This window comes from Podarcis vaucheri (genome assembly GCF_965113315.1).
Source record: "Podarcis vaucheri genome assembly, chromosome: 11".
Classification (NCBI taxonomy): Eukaryota; Metazoa; Chordata; class Lepidosauria; order Squamata; family Lacertidae; genus Podarcis; species Podarcis vaucheri.
Window position 1 is genome coordinate 20,903,228 of NC_138749.1, and position 24,862 is coordinate 20,928,089.

At 42.0% G+C, this 24,862-nt stretch overlaps 2 protein-coding genes across 3 annotated transcripts in view; both read right to left on the reverse strand.

The window, feature by feature from the left end:
- LOC309542913 (uncharacterized protein C5orf34 homolog) overlaps nt 1-24,862 on the reverse strand; it is a 427,157-nt gene that overhangs the window by 297,385 nt on the left and 104,910 nt on the right. The gene's annotated exons all lie outside the window — the stretch shown is intronic.
- Nucleotides 1,336-24,862, reverse strand: part of FGF10 (fibroblast growth factor 10) — an 89,527-nt gene continuing 66,000 nt past the window's right edge. For both annotated transcript variants that reach the window (XM_082242276.1, XM_082242275.1), the window contains 2 exons: nt 12,650-12,753; nt 1,336-7,007 (listed from right to left, as the gene is read on the reverse strand). In XM_082242276.1, coding sequence (XP_082098402.1) covers nt 6,789-7,007; nt 12,650-12,753 — 323 coding nt within the window. In that variant the 3' untranslated portion in view covers nt 1,336-6,788. The remainder of the gene's footprint in view (nt 7,008-12,649; nt 12,754-24,862) is intronic.

Below are 24,862 nucleotides of genomic sequence, written 5' to 3' on the forward strand. Positions count from 1 at the left end.
ACAATAATAATAATAATAATAATAATAATAATAATAATAAAGAACGAATTAAGTTCTTAATCCGAGGTACCACTGTATTTCTCTTGCATTAATATGCTGTTGATGAATGGGGGGGGGGCCTTTGGTATATAAATCAACCCTGGAAGTTGATGGTTCTTGCACATTTGGGATTGTATTACTAGTGTTACCTGGAGGGGCACTCTTGTGTTATAATACTAATACTAATACTAATAATACTAATACTACTAATAATTTATTTATACCCCGCCCATCTGGCTGGGTTTCCCCAGCCACTCTGGGCGGCTTCCAATAAAACACTAAAATACAATAACCTATTAAACATTAAAAACTTCCCTAAACAGGGCTGCCTTCAGATGTCTTCTAAAAGTTTGGTGGTTATTTTTCTCTTTGACATCTGGTGGGAGGGCGTTCCACAGGGCAGGTGCCACTACCAAGAAGGCCCTCTGCCTGGTTCCCTGTAAATTGGCTTCTCGTAGCGAGGGAACCGCCAGAAGGCCCTCGGCGCTGGACCTCAGTGTCCGGGCAGAATGATGGAGGTGGAGACTCTCCTTCAGGTATACTGGACTGAGGCCATTTAGTACAGTGAAAGTGGACACCCCAACCACGCCAGGAACATTAGTGGTATAAAAAGTTACAGGAATTCAACGGGTAGTTGTGGGACATGTGGTAGATGGGAATGAAGCCAAAAGTCCACCCCATAACTTTTGCAGGCACTAACAATATACCTTGATACCGCCATGAACAAAAATCATACTGATTACATAATAAAAAGAACCCTTGGAGAATCCCTGCTGCAGTTCATCTTCCATGAAAAGTGATGTTTTTCATCCCACCACCCACTGTGGTGAAATTACTTCATTACGTTATTACCACCCCATTAATTTCAATGGAAAGAAAACACAATGCAAAAGGGGGAGAAACGTAATCAATTACCACCTATCATTTATGGACTGAAAGCAGCAACAGCAAATACGGATTGTATTCCTTGGTAATTTCTACTCCTGTTTCAATCTTTATCAAAATTCTCTGTACCCATCAGTGGCCATGGACTATGGCACTTCTTCTTCCATGAAATTCAGCTAATTATTATTATTATTATTTTTTAAGTGTAATGGAGTCAGTCAAGGTGACTGTTCCAACCTGTATTAAATGAGTATATTTTTTATTTGATTTCCCCCTTACCCAGTGTTTGTATGATGGCTCTCAAACCCCACCCTCCATTACACAATGCCCCTTTCTTCCTTTGCATTTAGGGGTTACAGTTCATGTTGTTTCAAAGTAGTAAAACAAAAAAAACACACACATACAAAAGCATTCTCTATTCCCAGAATTTTATTATTTTTTATTATTTAAATATACTATACATGTTCAATCTTTTTTTTTTTAATAAAAAAACACCATACAATAGCCTTCTTTTTATCTTGTCTCATATTTATGACGGAGACAGAAAAATACTTAGGGCACGTCTACCTGGGAACTTTCCTGGCACCAGCCTCTTTGAAATGAATGAGAATCCCACCAGTGCTCAGATTCATTTCAATTAGATTTGTGCACAAGAAATTCCTTGCGGATCATGCCGGTGTTCTGGTGGAACGGTATTACTCTGGGAAACCCAACTGCAGCGCAGTACAGTCCTGCAACAGAGGGCACCAAAGCACGTCAGCTGAACAAAGGCTTTTGGCAGCTTTGGGGGCGGGGGGGGGGAGAGAGGAAAAAAATCCCCAGGAACCAGCAAAGTGGTTAAAAGCTTCCACTTAAAGAGGTATTCCCAAAATTTTGCTTCAAGCAAATGCGAAGTGAATTTGGTGGTTCTTCCTCAAGTGAAACGCTACCTGGAGGATTTCAAAGGAAACCCCAGAGGAATTTCAATAAGAATAGCAGAATTTATTAGGGAGTGAGTTTTACTTTCAGCACACCCCAGGATTGTCTCCCGAGTTCACTGAAAGCAAACTAAAAATCAAATATGGATGTTTGCTCCTCAGGTGAAACATCAGCGGGATTTTGAGGTGGGAGGGGTAGAACAAACAAATTTCTATAAGGCTATAAAAAAAAATAATCAGCTACTCCCACCCCAAAAAAAACACTTATCCATACTCTTGTCTTTCTGCATGATGGGATGGGGTCTATTGCTTCCAAGCTTCTGCAAGCAGCAGTATATCTTTTTTCCTTTTTGCAAGAAGCTTTTTTTTTTAAAAAAAAAGATTCTGAAATGCTATAATTATGAATGTTTACACACACCCCTCCCCCCCAGACCCCAAAGCAACATTAATGGTTCTGTGACATGAGAACCTTGTTTGTACCCTAGATGCTGTTCAGAAGAGTGGTCATTCAATCCTTTATTTGCCAAACAAACATTTAATTTTTGTTGTGGGTGGTCCACGGTGCCTTGTCAGATGCAATTATCACTTTGAAAACAAAACAAAAGCAAATGTAACGCAAGGGAAGTGCTCTCCTGATATGACAACAAGCATTTCATTATTCAGGCTGAGGTTACCAGATTTACCTCCAGCATCTCAAAACACCCACTGCCTGTAGCTTTACATATTATTTTTATTTTCCATCCACAAACGAAATTAAGGGTATGCATTAGCCCCAGGGTAGTCAGTGTGGTGCCCTCTATAAGTTGGTGGACCTCAGCTTCCATCAGCAAGGCCCAGTGGCGATGTGAGCTGTAGTCCAGCAAGATATGGAGCACACCATGTTAGCCACATGTCCTAAGGCTGCCTCGTCGGCTCAGGCTACATCAGACTGGGATTGCCATGCTGCCATGTGTTTCACTGGAGGGGGGGGCGCCTTGTGTAGAAGAACTTCCTAGTGTATCCCATGTATAAGGGGAGTGCTTTTTTAAAGGGAGACTTCAGCTTGAACATTTCATACTTCAAGGAGAAAGCTGTAGGCACATTCCATCCTAGCACACATCTACGGTCCAAATAGGAAAGAGCTGGCTTTGGGCTCAGTTGAATGTTCTGGCCCTTTTGGCCAAATGACTCTGAGTAACTTGCAACCAGGTGCGAGGGAAAGCCGGATGAGGATAGTTTGATGCACTCTCCTTCCATGGCCCATATCACTTGGCTCAGGTGTTGCATTGCACATCTGCCAAAAATGGGGCGAACAGCAGCCAGACTGTGTTTCCCCTATACCAATCCCTTCCACACTATAATGGATTGTGCATATAGATTTTCCCCTCATGCTGTTTTAACAGGGACTTGGGTAAGTAGCTAATAGATAAATAACAGATTGCAAAATCATCAGCCTTTGTAGAGGTTATACATTAGTTTGTTTTTTAAAAAAGGGACACAATTAACAAATCTCTGTATCAAAATTCTATTTCCAAACAAAATGAGAAACCAAACTGACTTCTTTCGTGACGAGAAATATCAAAGTCACAGCATCGACATAGTCCCTTAAAGTATTTTGAACAAAATCAAAGTATTAACAAAACTACTTCTGTTTCCCGCTACAGACACTGCAAAGAAGACATACGCATTTATTCATTTATTTAGTGGAATACAATGTGAAGAGAGTGGTACATGTTGGCTTGATGTACAGTATTCTACTTAACTTGCTCTAACAAAATGAATCTCTTTATGGTTATATTGATGAACTATCCACAGCTTTCTAACGTTAAAGGAAAAAAAAAAAGTAAAACAAAAAATCATATAGGTGTTTTTTTTTTTCAGATTGAACGAAGTTGATAATTATGTTTAACTGAAGATCGCATTTACTCAGTGTAAGCTGTGAAAATAGGAGCACTTCATTTTAAAAATGTGCCCAATATTGCATTTCAGAGCCATTGTATATATTGCGATAAATGAAGAACATTTAAGATGTTGCTTTTAGACTGGCTCTCAGAAGTTATATACACATATGAATAATAGTGGCTGCAATCCTCAAGTCACTTACGTCAGAGTAGATCTGTTCACTTTAGTGTGGTTATTCTAGTCAGTGTTAAAGTGGGCAAGAATGGCAGTATCCACCTTGCCAGTGAGGGGTTATGAAACGTCTACCGCAAGAGGGCAAACAGCTTTATTCAGAATCATAGAGTTGGAAGGGAACTTGTAGGCCACACAGCCCATTCCCTGCTAAATGCAGGAAATCCTGGGCTCTAGAGTTAGAATCATAGAGTTGGAGGGGACCTTGTACGCCATGTTGCCCAATCCAGAGCTAAAGCATCCCCAACAGCTTGAAGACCTCCAGTCTCACGTCTAGTCTACACAAACAGCAGATCACATGGTCAAACTGTTTCCAGGCTAAACTGCCTCAGACTACTCTTTGAATATTCTCCCATGGAAAAGTCCCTACACATTTAAACAAAAAACAAAAAACCACTAGGAATAATGGTAGAAAGGAATCTGGTATCTTCCTGGTACCTTCATTTCTCTACATTGAGTATATACAGTAGATGTTGATGCCCTCCCTAACGGACTCAAATGGCAAAGTCCAGGAATAGTTTTATCACATGGTCTGCTCTTTGTATAAGCTATCAGTGATTCAGAGGCACTTCACAGGGAGGGGGTTCCAGATATCCCTATTTGTCCGAGTTGGTTTGAGAAAGGACTATGCAGTTCTTCCATGTTAGGTCCCAGTCAGACAGAGACACAAGGGCCTGTCACCGGCTCTCGACACATTGCCATGTGCATGGTGAGCAAAGCAAAGCTGGCTTGGGGTGCCTTATATGTCAACTGGTTCTTTTCAGTGAAACAAAGAAAGGGATAAAATTAAAATGGCATAAAGCTGAAAGAATGCTCTCGCCCGCTCCTATCTCAGAGGTACAGCTAAATCTCCAAACTATCACAGTGTTGACATGAGAGAGGCACGAGACAACTGCTCGGTCTTGCTGATGTTTCTAGGAGTTTCTAGGGCACCCTGCTTCCCATTTTGCACAAAAAGGTGACCACCCCACTTACATGTTCCACCATTTTGCACTCAGCCATTGTTCCTCAGGTTTTCAAAAGCAAGGGAATGAGAACACAAGAGTTGATGCACAATGCTCTCATCAGATAGCAAATGAACATCCAACCCAACCCCATATCTTCAGTTAAGGACATATTCCCTGTTGTTTCCAAATGATTGTAATAGGGGCTACCACTAACTTTTGCTATTTCACACCAGTGGTATGTATGTTGTATCCAAAGCCAGTATGATGATGAAGAGCTGTAGGCCAGCTTCCAAATGTTACATAGGAGCAGCATGGGCCCACTCCTTGTTGGAATGTTAGTATCTTTCCCACAGATAGAGATATGAAGGACCTGCATCTCTCCAGAGGACCACAGGCAAGTTTTCATTACACTAGCAGAGCCATTCACTCCTATATCTTCTCCCTCAGGTCCTATGTAACATCTGAAGCTACCCTATGTTAAAAAGGGAAGATTATTCAGATTGAGGCTGCAATTTTTCAACACCACATACATCCCGGCTCTTCTGAAATTGTTTGACTGCAGTCAAAAGATTTGGCTCTTTTCTGTCTTACTTTTTTTTCAGGGGGAGAAGGAGAAGGCAAATTTGTTCTGTCAGATGTTAGCAACTCCATAGACTTAATTCAGCTTTAGTCTGAAAACATATAATCCCACCAATATAAGATGCAGTTGGATGCATTTACGGTCTGTTCCACAAAACCTGCCGAAGAGCTCTGATTAAATTTCAGCATCTTTGGGACCAGGCATTTAACTGAGATAAGTTGGAGAGAAATGTACATCTGGGTACCAGTTCAACTCAGCCCATTTCAAAACAGCAGCAAGACTCTTCAGATAATGCAGGATGAGAACTTTTGTTCCTGTGGCATGGAAAGACTATCAGTGATACTGACAAAAACCACACACACACACACACACACACACACACACACACAAACACACAGGTCACGTTGCAGTTCCCATGCATATCTGATCCTATTGATTTTAAGTGCAAAATTAAAAAAAGAAAAAAAGAAACCCAGTTTCAAGAGGAAAAACAAACAAACAAACAAACAAACAAACAAGATCAAACAAAAACCACAGCCCTAGCCTTATCTATTCTCTGCTCTTGGACACTTGTGTGAGCTTTTTGACATCTGACTTGGTCAATCTTGTATGAAACACAGAGAAGGGAAAAGAACAACAACGCAACAGGAAGCAACTGAGAAAATCCTTCAAACGAACAAACAAAAAAGAGCGAAGAAAGATATTTAACATCCTATTAAATAAATAACTTAGGGAGAAGTACAAAAGCATGGCATAAGCATACAAGGCGGGGGAACCATACTATTTATTTTGTTAGAACAGTTTTACTCTAATGTGCTTATATTTCTTAATCCTATTCATTTCTTTCACAAGACCATTCCAGAATCTTCTTTATCGCTGCATATGAGGATCCACGAATTTCCAGTAAATGCTTGCGTGCCTAACTGTTCATGGGATCATTAGGCTTGAATGAGCAATGAAGGTCTTTGATATGAGTTAGTATTCCATAAATAACTTTCCCCCAACATCATTCCATACATTGTCTCATGTCCTTTAAGTTCTATCGCGGAGATAAAAAATAATATTAATAATAATAATAATTTTGTTCACACTGGAAAGAGCTCCCATCCCATTTGATTCAGCTTGTGTCTTGATTATAAGATATGACACAGAACTAATTAGCAGTACTTCACGTGCCAGCAAAGAGCACAAAACCTTCAAAGGCTTCCCCCCTCTTTTCAATCAAGCAGACGTCTGCACTGTTTCTGCCTTTCCTCTTCAAGAGGATTACCAAGTATTCCTGACAAATGATCTTTGGTTCAACTGCTATCAATAGAACAGGCCCTTCATCTGTTGCTCGACGACCATGGGGAGAAAATGAGCGGTTGTATTTTTCCTCCTGGTTCTCTGTCCTTTCCTCGTGGCTCCCTTTCCATTCAAGGCCACAAACATTTGCCTCCCGTTGTTTCTCCAAAACAGCGACGCGTACGTATTGTATCCGTTTTCTTCTATTCTCTCCTTTAGTTTGCAGTCATTGTTAAACTCCCTCTGTTTCACACGAAAAAAAGAAACACATGCACAGAGAGAAGGTTAGAATGCAAAGTGATGCAAGAAAGAAAGAATTGGTAAACTTTGGGCACATCTGCACTGTACATTCAAAGCCCTATTATACCACTTTAACAGTCATAGAGAAACGTGTAAACTGTAGATTGTGACGGGCAGTGTGGCGATCACACAGGGTCCCTGGACGTTTGACCATCTATTGATCCCTGTGCCGCCACTGTGATTGCTTTCCCACTGCCACCAACCTGTTTCTCTCGGGTACACACAGAGTCCAGACAGTTGTTAACATTAAATCAAATAAGCAAGTTTATTTTATAAGCCTTAATAAGTTTATGGTTTCAGATAATTTTTCTTGTCAGTTTCTTAATCTTAGTTTTTATACCGGCTTATAACTATCCTAATAACTGCTAACTGATTATCCCAACTGTCTATCTGACTCCTCCTATCAGTTTCTCTCACTCTCTCACAACACAACTTGACCAACCCACAGACGTATCCTCCCTCTTCCTTCTCCAACTCCCAACTGACTTCCTAACAACTCCAACTCTAACTCCTCACCTTGGGTTCCCACTGGCCAATCACTTCACACTCATTTAACCCTTTCCTTATGTCCCACCTAGGAGGGCAAACGCCACAGGCAGGCTTCCTCGACCTCGACCCACCATTTGTTTTTGGCCTACAACTCCCATGCTCCTTAGCTAGTGGTCAGGGATGATGGGAATTGTAGTCTTAAAACATCTGGAGGGCCGAGGTTGAGGAAGCCTAGTGTAGGGTGAGGATGTCAAAGAGCTGCAGTTCCCAGCACTCTTGACAAACTGCAATTCCCAGGATTCTCCATAACTGTTAATGTCATATAACAGTGTTTTAAAGGCATGATGTGGATATGAACTTGCATGTACTTTTGGGGGGGCTGATTTTTTCACATCTTCTTTCACAGGGTTGTGCCCCACACTGCAGCATTCATGCCTAGAAGGCAAAAACTTCAGAGTGCAGCTTGGCTCATGTGGGAAGCAATTGCACCACTCACCCAGCCACCTACCCAGTTGATTTCTCCCCCGTGTCAAGTATTAGAGGAGTGTGGAATGGGATCTGATCACGCTGAAGCAGTATCCACCCATCAAAGACAGCGTGATGAGCATAAACTCAGGATAGCAGAGAAGATTCGGGCCACGTCTGCGTTGGGCACATTCTGGCATCTCTCAGTACAGTACAGCCAATTTGCACAAGCCACACCACACTTGGTGTCTAGCTTGTCTCACACATTCTTAGCTGCTCTGCTGTTCTTAAAGGAGAGGAGCTGTAGCTCTGGGGTGTAGCACTGGCTTAGCTTGCAGGTCCCAGGTCCAATTCCCCAGCATTGCCAGGTAGGGCTGAGGGAGCCTCCTCTCTGAAATCCTCAAAAGCCACTGTCAATCACAGCAGACAATACTGAGCAAATGATCTGAATATGGACCAGTGATCTGACTCTGTATAAGGCAGACAGTATGAGGTAGTTTCCTGTGTGGTGGGTTTTTCTTTCTTCTTTTTAAAAAAGAAAGAAGCATAGGAAAGTAAATTTAATCTAATTCATTTAAAATGCCTTCCTCCTGCTTTCCAAGGAAGCTAACATAACAACAACAACAACAACCACCACTCTGGGTGGCTTCCAACAAAATATTAAAATACAGTAGTCCTTCAGATATTAAAAGCTTCCCTAAACAGGGCTGCCTTCAGATGTCTCCTAAAAGTCTTGTAGTTGTTTATTTCCTTGACATCTGATGGGAGGGCGTTCCACAGGGCAGGCGCCACTACCGAGAAGGCCCTCTGCCTGATTCCCTGTAACTTTGCTTCTCACAGTGAGGGAACTGCCAGAAGGCCCTCAGCACTGGACCTCAGTGTCCGGGCTGAACGATGGGGGTGGAGACGCTCCTTCAGTATACTGGGCCGAAGCCGTTTAGGGATTTTAGGGCCTAAACAGTGGTACATACAGTGGTACCTCGATTTACAAACTTAATCCGTTCCTGAAGTCCGTTCTTAAACCAAATCTGTTCTTAAACCGAGGTGTGCTTTCCCTCCCGCTGCCGGTGCCCTTCCACCATTTGGATTCTGTTCGTAGACTGAGGTAAAGTTCGCAAACCGGAACACTACTTCTGGTTTTGCAGAGTTCATAAACTAAATAGTTCGTAAACAGGACTGTTCGTAAACTGAGGTACCACTGTATGTGACTCAAACAAGAGGATAGGGACTGGCAAATTAGAGAATTTTGGTTTCTCTTTGTTTTTAATTTTCCCACTCTTAAATTCTCCACATTTCCACATCAGTTTGTGATTTATTTTTTTAAAAAGTTCTCGTAACAGTTTATCAGTGTTCTAGTGTGAATTTCTCCTAATATGCACACATTTGTTTGCATTTTTTTGCCTAATACACATTTTTGAAAATTATTTTCCCCTTATAGAATGCATTTTTGCATGCTATTTGCACTAATATGTGCACTTTTATGCAAGCTTTACCCTAGTGAGTGTATATTTTCATAGACACTACTTGCCAAGAGCCCTGCATTGCAAAATTCAGAGAAGTGCAAATTTCAAAGTATGGCTGTATATGTGTGAAGTGAATAGTCTCTCTCCCTGCATGAGGATAGCTCCATGGAGGTTCTGTTGAGCATCAAGTCTATGAACTGATTTCGCCTTTGCTCTACACATGTTCTGCACATGCCTCATATCTTATTGAAAAAACTAGGCTGGAAATCTTTGAGAGCTTTCCTTAGGAAAAATTTATTGAGGCTATTTTTCATATCCATCTGCTTATAAAGCCAAACTTCTATGCCAGTCTGAATCCAGGCATAGGAGGTCTTGTTGGGAATAAAAGTTCTAACTAGAACATTCTGGAAAGGTTATAAAATAACCTGTTAATCATGGGTTTGGTGTTAAGGTACAAAACGTTCTGCATATCAGAGCCAATAGGGAACTTTCACTCTCGACCCTCTGGTATTTTGATCTCAATTCCAAATCTGGATCATAAGCATGTGGGTTCCATTGTTCTGACTATACGACGGCCTCTGTAAAAACATGCAATTTTTTAATACCTATTTTGCAGGCAGGCATTCCTTCTTTGACTTATGGGAGGAGGAAAGATCAATCTCCAACACCTTAATTTTTAAAAAATTAACATTAAATATTTTGTGAATTTTAGATCTTTGGAGTTGAGACTGCAATCCTAATCACGTTTACCTGGGAGTAAGCCTCCATGAACTGAGTAAGATTTACTTCTGAGGAGACATTGTCAGGATTGCGCTGTGACATAGGAAGTCAACAGGTGGGCATAACTATGTTATGGATCAACGTCTAGCTTGGAGAACTGCAGCTTGATTAAATAAATCAATTAAATCATTTTTAAGAAGCCAAAAATGCACACCTGATTTGTTGGGCAACAATATAAATTATTTTTAAAATAGAAGTATTTTTAGAAATTGCAAGCGGCAGGCATTGTCCCTTTTTTTGCAAACGGGGTGAGCTGATCTCAAATTCCACTGCTGCAGTCCTGCTTTCACATTACGTGATGTTCCAACACAGTTGTGAGAGATATATCATGGCAAGTTTGTTTGGCAAAAATGGTGAAAAGAAAACTGAACACACACCTGAGAATTACTTAAAAGCTTTTGATTATTTAAAAAAATTATAATGCAGCTGGGCTTCAGTTTTATTCGCGATTTCATAACACGGCTTTCAAACTGTGTAGCTACTGAATGGCAGGTGTTTATTTTCATAGGCAGCAATGAAGTTTAAATAGCATGATATTTCAGGGGCTATTTAATCCAGGAAGAAAATATAAGCATTTCTTGAAATAATTAACACCCAGCTTCTTAGGCGAAACCAGCTGATGAGAGAATTCTCTAGCTGCTTGCTTGAGTCATGAGTGGAGCATTGCCCACTCAAGAGTGAAGAGGTAGTTTTACCTTGAAAGGATGGACAATAGCTCAGTGGTAGAACACATGATTGGCAGGTAGAAGTTTCCAGGTTCTATCCCTGGCATCACCAGTTAAAGGGATCAAATAATAATAATAATAATAATAATAATAATAATAATAATAATAATTATTATTATTATTATTTATACCCCACTCATACGGCTGGGTTGCCCCAGCCACCATGGCTGGCTTCCGACATACATAAAAACATAATAAAACGTCATGATACAGGGCTGCCTTTGGGTGTCTTCTAAAAGCTATATTTATTGACATCTGATGGGGGGGGCATTCCACAGGGAAGGCGCCACTGCCGAGAAGGAAAATAGTTTGACCTAGTAGGAGGTGGCTTCATAGTTAGGGAAAGAGCCATAGCTCAGTGGAAGGGCCTATGTTTTGGATGCCAAAGGGCCCCGTTCCAATCCCTGCCATCAACAAAGACTTCTGCAGTTTCAAGAGTTCCCTGGATTGATGCTTAAGCCACTCTCAAAATTGTAGCTCTGGGAGGGGAGCAGGATTGTCCTAACAACTCTCAGCACCCTTAACAAACTACAGCTTCCAGAAATCTTTTGGGTAAGCCATGACAATTTAAAGAGGTTTCAAAGAGCTTTAGAATGTATGGCGTGAAGTGATAAAGCAAGTTCAGGAATCAGGCAGAGTGAATATGGAATATTGGAAGCTGCCTTAAGCCATTGGTCCATGTAGCTCAGTAATGTCTAAACTGACTGGCAGTGGCTCTCTAGGTTGCCAGGCAGGGGGAATCTCCTGGTCTTACATTGAGATTGAATCTGGGATCTTCTTCATGCAAAGCAGTTGGCTCTACCATTGAGCTACAGTCCTGTATCATTTAGCATCTGGTACAACCTAGCAATGTTCGTTACATTAAAGAGGCAATATGGTTAGAACAGTTGGGCACGAGAGAATTGGAAGAAACCAGCTAGGGATTCCAACAAATTATGGGGCTTGGCCAGACAGCCACAAATATCTATTTATGACATCTTCTTGGGCTGAGTTGTAGATCATCAGTAAATGATACAGCTAGTGATCCTAGAAAAGGGGAGGAACTCTCAAACCACTATGTTTGAAACTGTTTTAATGGTGGCTAAAAATAGAGCAAAAGGGTTGCTTTATGAACTATACAGAGCATTAATAGACTGGGAAAATTTAATAGGGCTGCAAAAGATTGGGAAGAAGATTGAGGTGAGATGATAAGAGGATCAAGATTGGATATTTATATTTTTTTTAAAACCAATATTCTTCAAACCTTGGGTCCCCAGATGTTTTGGGACTACAACTCCCAACTTCCCTGGCCATTGGTACATTGGCTTAGGATGATGGGAGTTGTAGTCCAACAATATCTGGAGACCAAAGGTTGAAGAACAGTGGTCTAAAACTTCAGTAAGCATGGCCTCAAATCAAATGCCATAATCTATGCCAAAACTTGTTCAGAGATTATATATTACTCCATTACTCCGGTATATATCTATATCTATATCTATATCTATATCTATATCTATACAGATATAGATATATAGATATATACAAAAACCCAACTGCTTCTGAAAGCAAGTTAGCAGACTCTCTTTCTGCCCAATTCCAAAAACAGTCCTGTTCAGTACAATGGGACCAGCGTAGGAACAGTATACAACAGATTAAATAAATAAAGGCAAAGAAACATACTTACCGAACCATAGACTTTTCCATTCTTGTTCATGGCTAGATAATAGTTGCTGCTAATGGATTTAACTGCTACAACTCCAATTTCCACTGATGTTATCTCCAATATGCCTACAATCCAAGGAGAAAAGGAAAAGGAAAATGAGAATGCTTCAGGTCTAAGATTTGGAATCTCATCATTAAAGCAGGGGGAGAGAGGTGGTGGTGGGGAGGGCGGATGTTTTGGATAACTATGATAAAGAGCTAGAATTAAAATGGATCCTTTCAAACTTCACTCAAATCCTGTTAATATCCAGAGCGACTGACAAACCCGCTTCAGAAACTTTCACGGCAAGAATATACACAAATGTTGTTTCAATTACAGTGTTTCCTTTCCTATTCCTCTATTTGAAACTCCATAAATATTGAAATAGCTCAACCCTTCTTAGTGTAGATTTTCACCGAAATTTATCAAAAGAGACATAGGAACCACAGCATTAAATTAAATCTATAGCATATGGCAATAGACCGGCAGAGTCATCCCAAAACACAGAAACAGTGGTAAGCACTTTATTCCTTTTAGGACATTAAGATAAAACTAAATCTCCCAGCCATATAAAGCTGATACATCCACTCTTGGCAAGCGTGTCTGACATTCTGGAGTATAGTTAGGCTAACTCTGTTGCGTGCTGAGGTCCCCCAAAACCCCTCCCCAATAACTCACACATCACACATAATTTTTGTTTAAGGTTTTTGGCATAATTTTGGCCACAACTTTATTTTCATACAAATTGAGAGTGGTTGCTTAGGCATTGGTTATGACTATCTGTCCCCTCCCGCCATGGGGGACAGCACTGACTCCCTAGTCAGTCCCGGAGGAACAAGGGACAGAGTCAGCTGGAGCTGCGTCACAGGCCCTCAGCTACTCCGCGCTTGCTCCTTGAAGCTTACGCGGCCCGCACCCTGCCGTCAGGGTTTGGACGAAGGGGATGGTAAGCTTCAGAATTCCTTTAACGGAATACCCGTCAGCAGCAGCATTGGAGGGGCAGGCACAGCCAATCCATACCCCTCCACCAACCAATTTAACCAATGCCTAACCTTACAAGTTGTGACGATTTGCTAAGCAGTAGGCAAAACCCAAAAGGCACACACTAATCAGCCAATTGGAAAAATTCCTACTGGGCCCCCGCACCAAGGCGAACGACCCCATGACAGGCAGAGCAAGGTCAAGGCGCAAGCCCAAGCAAGGGAGGGCGGGCGGGAGATCCGGTGTCCACAACGAAAGAGAGAGGGAAAGCTGTGGACCTTGCTTAAATAACCACTGATCCCACCCCTAAATTGGCAACATCAAATTTACCCCAGTAACACCATCCTCCAATCTGCTCCAGGCCCCTTGAATCTAATACTGCCTGGCAACCAAGTGGAGTTTTGTTCGGCCCCATCCGCAACACGTGCTCTCCTTTTTAATGAGAACACGCTATGCCACACATTGTCTCACTCAGTCAGATAACAGAAAAACCACTCCAGTCTGTTCATAATAAAATATGTTTAGTTTCCCTCACCCGCCCCAAACAACTATGGGCAGAGCTTCACAGGGATGGGCTGTGCGTACATGTCCAGCACTTCCAAATACACACTTAAAAAAGCAGATTAGCTTTATTGGCCATATACGCACAAACACAAAATATATCAACACTAATCTACATACCTCTTTGGTCTTAGTAGCTGTCTGAAAACATGCATATTCATTTATTTATAAAATGTTTATACTACTTGATATAATCAAAATCTCTAAATGCTGGTAACATTTTCTAAAAGAGATGCATGGGTACAGATTTCAAGAGACCTTTGTGCTGTCCTAGACACTGTGTGTGAATTAGGACAAGTACAGTAGCATGTCATATACGAGACCCTTCCTAAATCAGATTGTGCCCTTGCATCAATTTCAAAGCCAACTTTCCTATATAGTCAAGTCTTTTGTTAAGGGTGGAGGAAGGGCGGAGTGCGAATGTGCGAATGAAAATAAATACGACCAGTGCTGACTTCTCCAGTTAGAATCAAATGGAACTCAATCTTCAGAAAGGACTGGCTCCAAAAATGGACTCCAGAGCCACTGCTTGTTGGAAACGCTACAGTTATGTGGTTCAATGGTCATGGGGTGTGGAGCCCATCACATGTTAAATGCCATACAGACAGACTGGTGCCATCTGGTATCTGACTCACAGATGGTATGGCAGTCTCAAAAAGAAAGGGGCAAAAAAATTCTGTCCATTTTAATCTAGTTTTGTTAAATAGGAAGGAGAAAACGGTCAGGCTGATTATGTGCACTCTGCTGCAATCCACCGTTGGCAAATGGTAGGGCCGGCCTAGTTGTTTCCCACTGTCGCTTTAGCTGGCATCTTTTCCCTGTCGTGATTGATATGCTTTTGGTCCTTCACTTGTTAGACAGAAATGGGGAAGAACACAAGCTATTATTTCATAAGGACATGTTTGTTTGTTGTGGCTTCTGTTGCAATGCCAGGTTGGAGTAATTCCTCACAGCATTAGCATTTTCAAGGAATTTTATTAGTTTATGCTCAAACGGTTTCAAATTAAATTATATATTTTTATCATATTATAGTTGTAAGGATTGCAACACATTAAAACAAACTGCAGTTGGATCGACTAATAAAGTATCGTTTTTCAAATGTTTGTGAAACTTCTGGGTGCTGTAGAGTGGGAAAGCAGATTGTTTAAATCTGAAACTGGCAAGTGTTGAGGACTGGAATGATCCAGCCATGTATTTTGCTTTGATACAGCCGCTTGGCCCGTGCAGTGCATTTTAGTACAATATATCATAATGCAACACTTTTCTAGAAACACTTGGTCACATCCTCACATTTATCCTTTATAGCCTTATAGTTTTAGGTAACCTAGAAGAAGCTCATCAGAAGTGAAGTTATCACATTTACACTGTGTGCCACAGGAATGAAATTTGAATGTGTTCCACTATGCTTGTTTAAATCAAACCAGATATGATGCTGTCACAGTCAAGTTGCATCAGCAACACTGCAAACCCTTTATGGACTGGGTTCACAATGCCCCAGAGGAAATAAAAGGCAGAGTTTTAATGAACTATGAAAACAAATCCACAGTAAACTGAAATCTGGGGTGAATGCAATTAGGACTAGCAATCTACTAAACCAGGAATCTGAAGGCCAGCGGACTACAACTCCCAATCATCCCAAACCATTGACCAAGCTGACTGGGGCTAATGGGAGCTGAAGTCCAACAACATCCAGAAGACTACAGGTTTCCCATCCCATCCCTGCTCTAAATCCATCTGCACGCAGCTAGTCCTCTTTACCTGCCACTGTCTTCCTTTTCCAACTGTCCATTGACAAAATCCCTCCACACTCCCTTCAAATCTCCCCTCCTGCTTACCTTAACACTCCAAGTTATCTCCACCCTGGTCTACTCCAAACACAAGCCCTGACCTTGGGGTTCCATTGCATCAACTGTGTTGGTTTGTGGTCTAGACCTGCAAGGTGCACACTATGTACTGTTAGGCTACACTGCATTTCTAGCTTAATTGGAAAAAAGTGAGATGGATCAGGATTGTTGGCATTGTGGCTTTGGAAGCCAACTTTCAAAGAGCGGTAAAATTCAAAGGTTAGGTATTAGCATGGGAGAGCTGGACTCAAATCCCTGCCTATAACCCTTTAGGTTGCATTAGCTTGGTCAAAATTCTTGGGAGTAACAGGAAAAGGATGTTGTGAAGGTGGAGGAGATAAAAGTAGAGTGAACAAAAGTGTGGTTCCATTTTCCCTATGTAATGCCAGACCTTTAACCAACAGGCATAACAAAGGCTCACAAAAAGTGGCAAACACTTTCTAACTGTGAGGAGTCATGCTTCAAAACTCTTAACTTACTCTCCTGAAGAGTGTGCACTCCCACTCTTATAGTCTTCACTGGTTCTTAGAACCTTGATGAGAATTTCTGGGCTTACGTGAGTGACTTCTATATGGCTCAACCTGACAATCGTTGATATTTTCTGTTCAGTTTCACAATACCACAACATACATGAAACCCTGAAGCCTCTAGAATCTGCAGCAGTTAGTCGAATCACTCAAGAACTCTTCCCGGAGAATTTGTAATTCTTCACTAAGGTAGACCATAACTTAAACAGAACAACAGTATTCTTTCAACAGGTTATAAAACTTAGGATGCCGGACTAGTTGGATCCGCAAAGGAATCATCAGTCCATATGACTCAAGAAAGAAAGAAAAATTCCAAGCAACAGTTGCCCTGGGACTGCAAAACCAAAGAAAGGAAAGCTGTATTCATCAGCCAGAGATGTAAGGGCTGCTTCCCTGTGTACGTATGTGCAAATCTTGGCTGTTGCTTTTTGTACTATTGCAACTTGTTGCAAGCCACCGTAAAAAGGCATTAGAATGAAAGACAGGATATAAATCACGAAAAGCAGCAAACAGCCACATGCCTGACATGTCTGAGTGTTTGAGCGATTTGCCTGCATGTTAAAGGAAAGTCAGGATCTGGGCCTTATCTTGTCAGTTTCCAAGCCTGGAGGGCTGGATTGAAGAAGCATGTCTAAAAAAGTACAAACTATAACAGAAAGCATGTGAGGACAGTATTCTGTAAAAATGGAACATAAAAACACATCATTAGACTGCAGCAATGTTGTATAAGCTATGGGTTTGGAAGACAAATTTTAAATAGTTTCACAATTTCCCACAAAGTTCCTTATTGATTTTTTTTTTAAGTTGCCAGTTTACTATTTCTCTAATAGGGCTGGAGATATTGATGCCTGGAGTAACGATATCCACTTAAAATTTCATTTCTCTTAGTAATAATGCTGCAGAGCAGGTGTGGGGAACTTCAGGGCTTCCAGATGTTGAAGAACAACCCCCTTCAGCCTCAGCAATCACAGCCAATGGGTAGGGATGGTGGGAGTTGTAGTACGGCAACATCTGGAGGGTCAAAAGTTTCCCCAAACCCACAATAAAAGCTCCTAAGTCCCAACTACAGATGACATTTGTCCTTCAGTTTTTCTTTCACAAATTGGCAGGGTGGGGATGACAGGGTGGGGATTGGCAGGGTGGGGATGGAGGTCTTTAAGCAGAGGCTTGACAACCATATGTCAGGAGTGCTCTGATGGTGTTTCCTGCTTGGCAGGGGGTTGAACTCGATGGCCCTTGTGGTCTCTTCCAACTCTATGATTCTATGATTCTATGATTCAATCCAGATCAGAACCCTGATGTGGGTGATAGGGGGCAGTAACCCTTTGCCTCCCCTGTAGCCTCAATACCTTTGCCTCCCCCCGACTCCGCCAATGTAAATAGGAGATGCAGGGGTGAACTTACTTCCTAAGTCATGGCCCTGATCCAGATTGCCATTTTATGAATGAAAAAGCTTGCCCTCAAGAGAAAACCATGCAATTAATGTCACATATAGTTTGGTCCCAAATAGCTCTCTGAAAATAGCACAAAATATCAGATGTACAAGGCATTTCTCCTTCTTGCCTCTCGGCAGATCCAGACCTCAGCTGTTCTACATATTATGCAGAATAAAGTACTTGCCAGAGGTGATGAAATTCTGGGATCTACCGTTTCAGGTTGCATATGTGTCTGTCTGTCTTATTTTTTCATGTTTCCCTACATAAAAACACACTTCCTGCACACAATAAACTAGCAGATTGGGCAGAGTGCTATGCTAAACCTGTCAGTCTGTTTTGTTAGCTGGCTACATATAGATAATTTTGTTGTTGAAGAAGAAGAATTAGGGACATAATTGAAAAATGTGTGATGTATTGGTATACCCAAACATTCTCCTACCATAGGATCTCCAATCTCATTCCGTGTAATTTATAAACTAGCTCTCAGTGGGAATAATAGGACCCAATGTAAAATATTAAAAATACTGGCTGGAATTCAATGTAGCACAAAGTGCGGTATGCACACAGGGAACAAGGTCTCTGTGTGCAACAAGATTGCCTTCTTGCATGCACCCTGTGCACCCCCTAAACCTGTTCTGTTTTGCCTTTCAGGGAGTGGGAAGTGCCGTTGTGTGAATGGACCTCATTCTGCACATGCAACAACTGAGTCAAATCCCATGCATAGATGTTCAAAACAACACTGTGCTTGCTTAACCCAAACAACAAAATATTTGAAAAGTTTCACTTCTGGAAAATATTCAAGCCAAGCGAAAGTAACAGTGCAGAGTACAAAGCCAGGGACGCTTGGGTTCAAACCCTGTTTCAGGCATGAAATCTTAGTCACTAGATCTCTGTCCAGAATTCTTGCTTGCAGGGAGGTTTCTTAGAGCATTCCATTGGACTTGCCTTAAAAAAAAACCCAACACCTTTGTGAAAGGACTTTTCTGCACTTATCATTTATAGTGGTATAGCTGCTGGGCTTTTAAAAAGATTCCCAAGATTTTCTGGCATGCTGCCGCACGACGTCACCATTATTCAGCTAATATTTAGGAATGACATACTACTCCCACCTCCACTTTTTCTTTTTCTATAAAAAAAATACAACTTTTGTTAAAGATCTGTAAAGTCTGCTTGATATTTTAATTCATGTGGCATGTGTGCAAGCATCATCCCAGCTTCTGAGTGAAGGGGCTGGGGCTGATGGGCGTATCATGGAAGACACCGCTTCCCTCTGACGGGTGCAAGCTGTGAGCTCAGTTCAGAGGAGAGATTTGGTAGATAAGAGACAGGGAGTCGAAGTGCTTCCCCATGACATCAGTCATTAGCTGCAGACAAAATGTCATTACAATAAGCTAGTTCACCATAGCTGAGGTGTACGCAGAGTTTCCCTTCTAATCTACAAGATTAGAATTTGAGAATGCTAGGCATCATTCATACACACACACACACACACACACACACACACACACACACACACACAGCAGAAATGCCCTCTTGCATGTTCTCATTCTCTGACAGTTGCTGGCTGGAGGAATACGAGGGTAAATAAGGGATGCGACTACAGCCTATTCACTTTTCTCAGTTTAGGAACAACTCGCTTCTAGTATGGAAATGAAAGCCTGTGACTCACTCTGTAATAACAGTGACATGTGACCAAAGGAACAGACCATCAGCTACAAATTCATTCTTAAAAACTCTGGGTTCAACAGCAACTGCATATGGTAAGTGCAGAAAGGTCCCTAGTTGCGTGAAGATCTGATAAACAACCCAGCGCCAGACTGGGACCTTGTATGCATACCCCTGCCCTGAATTTAACCTTTCAACTCTCACCTTAACATATCATCATTGTTATTATGATTATTTACTGGGGTGTAGGGGGTGTTAGGGGAGGAGTAGCAGCTCTGGTAGGGGACACATCATACTCCCTCTGAGGTAGTTTGCCCATTTTTGGTCCTACCCTGCACTCAGTTCTCACCTGTGGCTCCTAGAAACTGCCAGCATGCAACAGCGGCCACATCCTGGGAAATGGCTTCGACTGGCTGGCTAAACGAGGCAAGAGTAGTCAATTGTTCTCAGATCCTCAGTGACTTAGCAACTTCCCCTGCAGGCTCTGGTGGATGGAGAGGATGAGGCTAAGAGTTGGTCCAATGGTCAAGAAGGCAGTTTCTGCATGTGCTGTAGAAAGTGAGAGGCAGCTGGGCTTATCAACCTGGGGAGGTAGCCCATCTAGGAGAAGGAAAACTCCGATCCTAACGCTCTGCTGCCTTGCGGGATATCTTGAGGAGAAGAAAAGGCTAAGGAGTAAACTATACACAAATCTAGAGTGGGATCTCTAAGAGGGTTGGTTGTTGCCTTTTAGGCCTCCTTCCAGCCACTCCTGCAGCCAAGCTGGTGCCAAACCTATTTCTCTGTTTTCCTTTGGACCACATCAGTGAGGCTGAGAAAGGGGGGAGGGTGTCTTGTCATCTGGGCAGCCCATGACACCCATGCACACTGCCCAGGCTTGCACCCCAGGGAGGTCACTTCAGTGCTGCTAACTTTACCCACAGAGGTACACTCCATTGTTTCTTGAGACAGCTGGATGTCAACAATTTATTTACAGCACACCCCACCTTTTCTCCCCAGTCTGGGACTCAAGGGGGCTTGAGTCACCACAGGTTTATTTATTATTTATACTCCACCTTTCCTTCAATGATCTCAAGGTGCTGTACGTTGTGCCCTTCCTCTCTATTTTGTCCCCACAGCAACCCTGTGAGGTAAATTTGGCTGACAGACTGGCTCAAGATCACCTAGTAAACTTCATGGTTGAGTAGGGATATGAACCCTGATCATTAAGCAAACAGTCTGTGAGCACCTAGAAAGGAATGCTGTGATCACCAATAGTCAGCATGGATTTCTGAAAAATAAGTCATGTCAGACTAACCTGATCTCGTTTTTTGACAGAATTACAAGCCTGGTAGATGAAGGGAACGCAGTGGATGTAGCCTACCTTGATTTCAGCAAGGCATTTGACAAGGTGCCCCATGATATTCTTGTAAAGAAGCTGGTAAAATGCGGTCTTGACTATGCTACCACTCAGTGGATTTGTAACTGGCTGACTGACCGAACCCAAAGGGTGCTCATCAATGGTTCCTCTTCATCCTGGAGAAGAGTGACTAGTGGGGTGCCACAGGGTTCTGTCTTGGGCCCGGTCTTATTCAACATCTTTATCAACGACTTGGATGATGGACTCAAGGGCATCCTGATCAAATTTGCAGATGACACCAAACTGGGAGGGGTGGCTAACACCCCAGAGGACAGGATTACACTTCAAAACGACCTTGACAGATTAGAGAACTGGGCAAAAATAAACAAGATGAATTTTAACAGGGAGAAATGTAAAGTATTGCACTTGGGCAAAAAAAATGAGAGGCACAAATACAAGATGGGTGACACCTGGCTTGAGAGCAGTACATGTGAAAAGGATCTAGGAGTCTTGGTTGACCACAAACTTGACATGAGCCAACAGTGTGACGCGGCAGCTAAAAAAGCCAATGCAATTCTGGGCTGCATCAATAGGAGTATAGCATCTAGATCAAGGGAAGTAATAGTGCCACTGTATTCTGCTCTGGTCAGACCACACCTGGAGTACTGTGTCCAGTTCTGGGCACCACAATTCAAGAAGGACACTGACAAACTGGAACGTGTCCAGAGGAGGGCAACCAAAATGGTCAAAGGCCTGGAAACGATGCCTTATGAGGAACGGCTAAGGGAGCTGGGCATGTTTAGCCTGGAGAAGAGGAGGTTAAGGGGTGATATGATAGCCATGTTCAAATATATAAAAGGATGTCACATGGAGGAGGGAGAAAGGTTGTTTTCTGCTGCTCCGGAGAAGCGGACACGGAGCAATGGATCCAAACTACAAGAAAGAAGATTCCACCTAAACATTAGGAAGAACTTCCTGACAGTGAGAGCTGTTCGACAGTGGAATTTGCTGCCAAGGAGTGTGGTGGAGTCTCCTACTTTGGAGGTATTTAAGCAGAGGCTTGACAACCATATGTCAGGAGTGCTCTGATGGTGTTTCCTGCTTGGCAGGGGGTTGGACTCGATGGCCCTTGTGGTCTCTTCCAACTCTATGATTCTATGATTCTATGATTCTATGATTCTATGATTCTGCCATACCCTTGGCCAACACTCTACCTGCTACTCCACGGTGGCTCTCATGGTAATTGCATGCATACAATGGGCTTATTCCTTTTTGAACGTCCTAAGCTCCTTGGATGAAAGCTGAGATACAAATGTGGTAAATGAATACAAGTGGTACCTTGGGTTACAGACTCTTCAGGGCACAGACGCTTCAGGTTACAGACTCCACTAACCCAGAAATAGTACCTCGGGTTAAAAACTTTGCTTCAGGGTGAGAACAGAAATTGTGCTCCGGCGGCGTGGCGGCAGCGGGAGGCCCCATTATCTAAAGTGGTACCTCAGGTTAAGAACAGTTTCAGGTTAAGAACTGACCTCCAGAACAATTATGTCCTTAACCCGAGGTACCACTGTAAATGATTCCAATGAACCTCCAATGCAAGGCTTATAACCACAAAGGTTACAGACTAGCATAGGTACAAAACAGGATTTATTAAAAAGAAAAGAAAAGAAAAAGGAATCCCAAAATGCTTTGTGCACATCAGAGGGGAATTCTACTCCCGATCATCACTGATTCTGTTCTTTTGGATCCCTGTTAACTGGGTGCACCACCTTCTTAGTTTTTCTACATCTGTGATGCTGCAACCAAGGAAGAAGGAGGGGGGGACGGACACATTTACTCAGGCTCTTGCCATTTGACCTGTGCAAGTGTGGTTGCATTAAGCTGGTGTTTCTGATTGATTTTAGTGATTGTGAAGGCTCACAGTCTCTAAGGCTCTGAGGTCCCCAGGAAGGTTCAGATGATAAAAGCTGGAAACAACGGTTTTAATGATAAAAAGCATTTACCTCTGCTAGATGTGTAAAACAGAAGACGACATCGACAACGAGCAAAACAGCAATAAAACAATGTTACCGATTCTCGTCAGTAGTTGCTCAATTCATGTTTGCTCCCTGTGGAATTTTGGGAACACACACTTGTGGTCTCTATAATTGTTTTAAGACAGATAGCACACTGAGGGTTTTCTTTTGCAGTCGGAACTCTGTAAACTGCAACAATTATGGTAAATCCCACTTGACCACATCCACTGTAAAAGCATGGTTCTCAGTGCCCGAATCATTCCCAACTCATTATAATTAGAAACATTCCAAATATCAACATGAGATATGCCCTGTGGACATTACATGTGCTCACTTTATAGGTCCCTGAAGTCTGAAGCATGTTCTCCAAAGGAGCCAAATATACTTACCTTAAAATCAACTGCCCTTTTATAGTTAAAGCAAGTACTCATTACACAAAATGACAAGGGAGAGAAAGAATGGCTGGTCATCTTGCCCCACAAAGGGGAATCATTAGCAAGAGCCCTATGTGGTTGTGAGCATTGTTTCCTAACTTCTTTGCGCTCACATTTTTTCAGAAAATATTGACAAGCAAACTGAATGCATTTGGAGAAAATCGCAGGCAACTGTGGAAAGAGTCAAAGGTTGGTGATGAAACAGCAATTTGCTAAAACAGCAAATTACTACATAGGCTAGTACTACTGGTCTATCAAATGAATTTTCAGGAAATTCATATTATAGCATTCAAGGAAGATCAGTTCCCAGATCCAGGAACAATTTGTTCATGGGTGGCACAAGGACTCTGGGAGTCCTTTGGCAAGAGTCCCTCAACTGGGAGTGGGGGATTCAGAAAGAATTCTACAGGTCCTTGGTAGGTCCACACAAACACCCCCGGTCCACCTAGGTCCTTTCTCCTAGTACATCCTATTCTTAGTGGCATTCAAAAAGAACCACAGTTCCAGGACCTCTCCAGTCCTGCTTAGCATCCAGCTTCTTAACCCAAGACTGATTATGTGATTGGCCATGCTGGCTGTGGCTTCAACTTCTGGAAAGTACCACGTTGATGAATCCTGATCTCTATAAAACAAAGTGTCACACTGCATTTTAATAATTTTCTCTGACAGGCAGGAGTAATTAAAATACATTTGCTATTTTTCTCCTTACTTATAGGACAGGATGCCCTTCCAAAATCATGAGTGCTTGGAGGATGCTATTCAGCAGATCCTACATTTATACATGACAAGAAAGGGAACCAAGTTCACATAAATAAATCCAGTTTCGTGTGGTGTCATTTCCCCCGCTGATAAAAAGAAAGAAAACCAACAAATATCAACTGTGGGTAGAATAAATGTTCTCTTGGAATATTTCTGAAAGAATGAACCATTTCTCAACTTTTCAGTAGATGCATTTCACATTATTAACAGTTTGTTTTCATAGGTGGTCCCACTTCCTAATTTAAACCAATATTTGAAAATGTTACAGAGCCCATGGGAAAATGGTTATGCATTCATGATTTGAATACTGGTGAAACTTGCAAATAACTGGTTTCATTTTTAGTTCAGTTCCCATTTCAGATATTTGCAAAATTGGGAGTGCATTAGATATTATGGAACAAGCTTTCTGCTTCGCAGCATCAATTGAATATCATCAGGTTATGACATGAGCTTGGAAACTTGTCCTAAAATGAACCAAGAATTGTCCTTTGTGCCCCAGGGAGGTCACTTTGGCACTGCTAACACAACAGTTCAACTTCACCCCTGAAGGAACACTCCATTGTCTCTTGAGACGGATGGATGCCAACCACTTCATTAAAAGAAGTTTAGAACTTACCCACAGAAGGGAAGATGA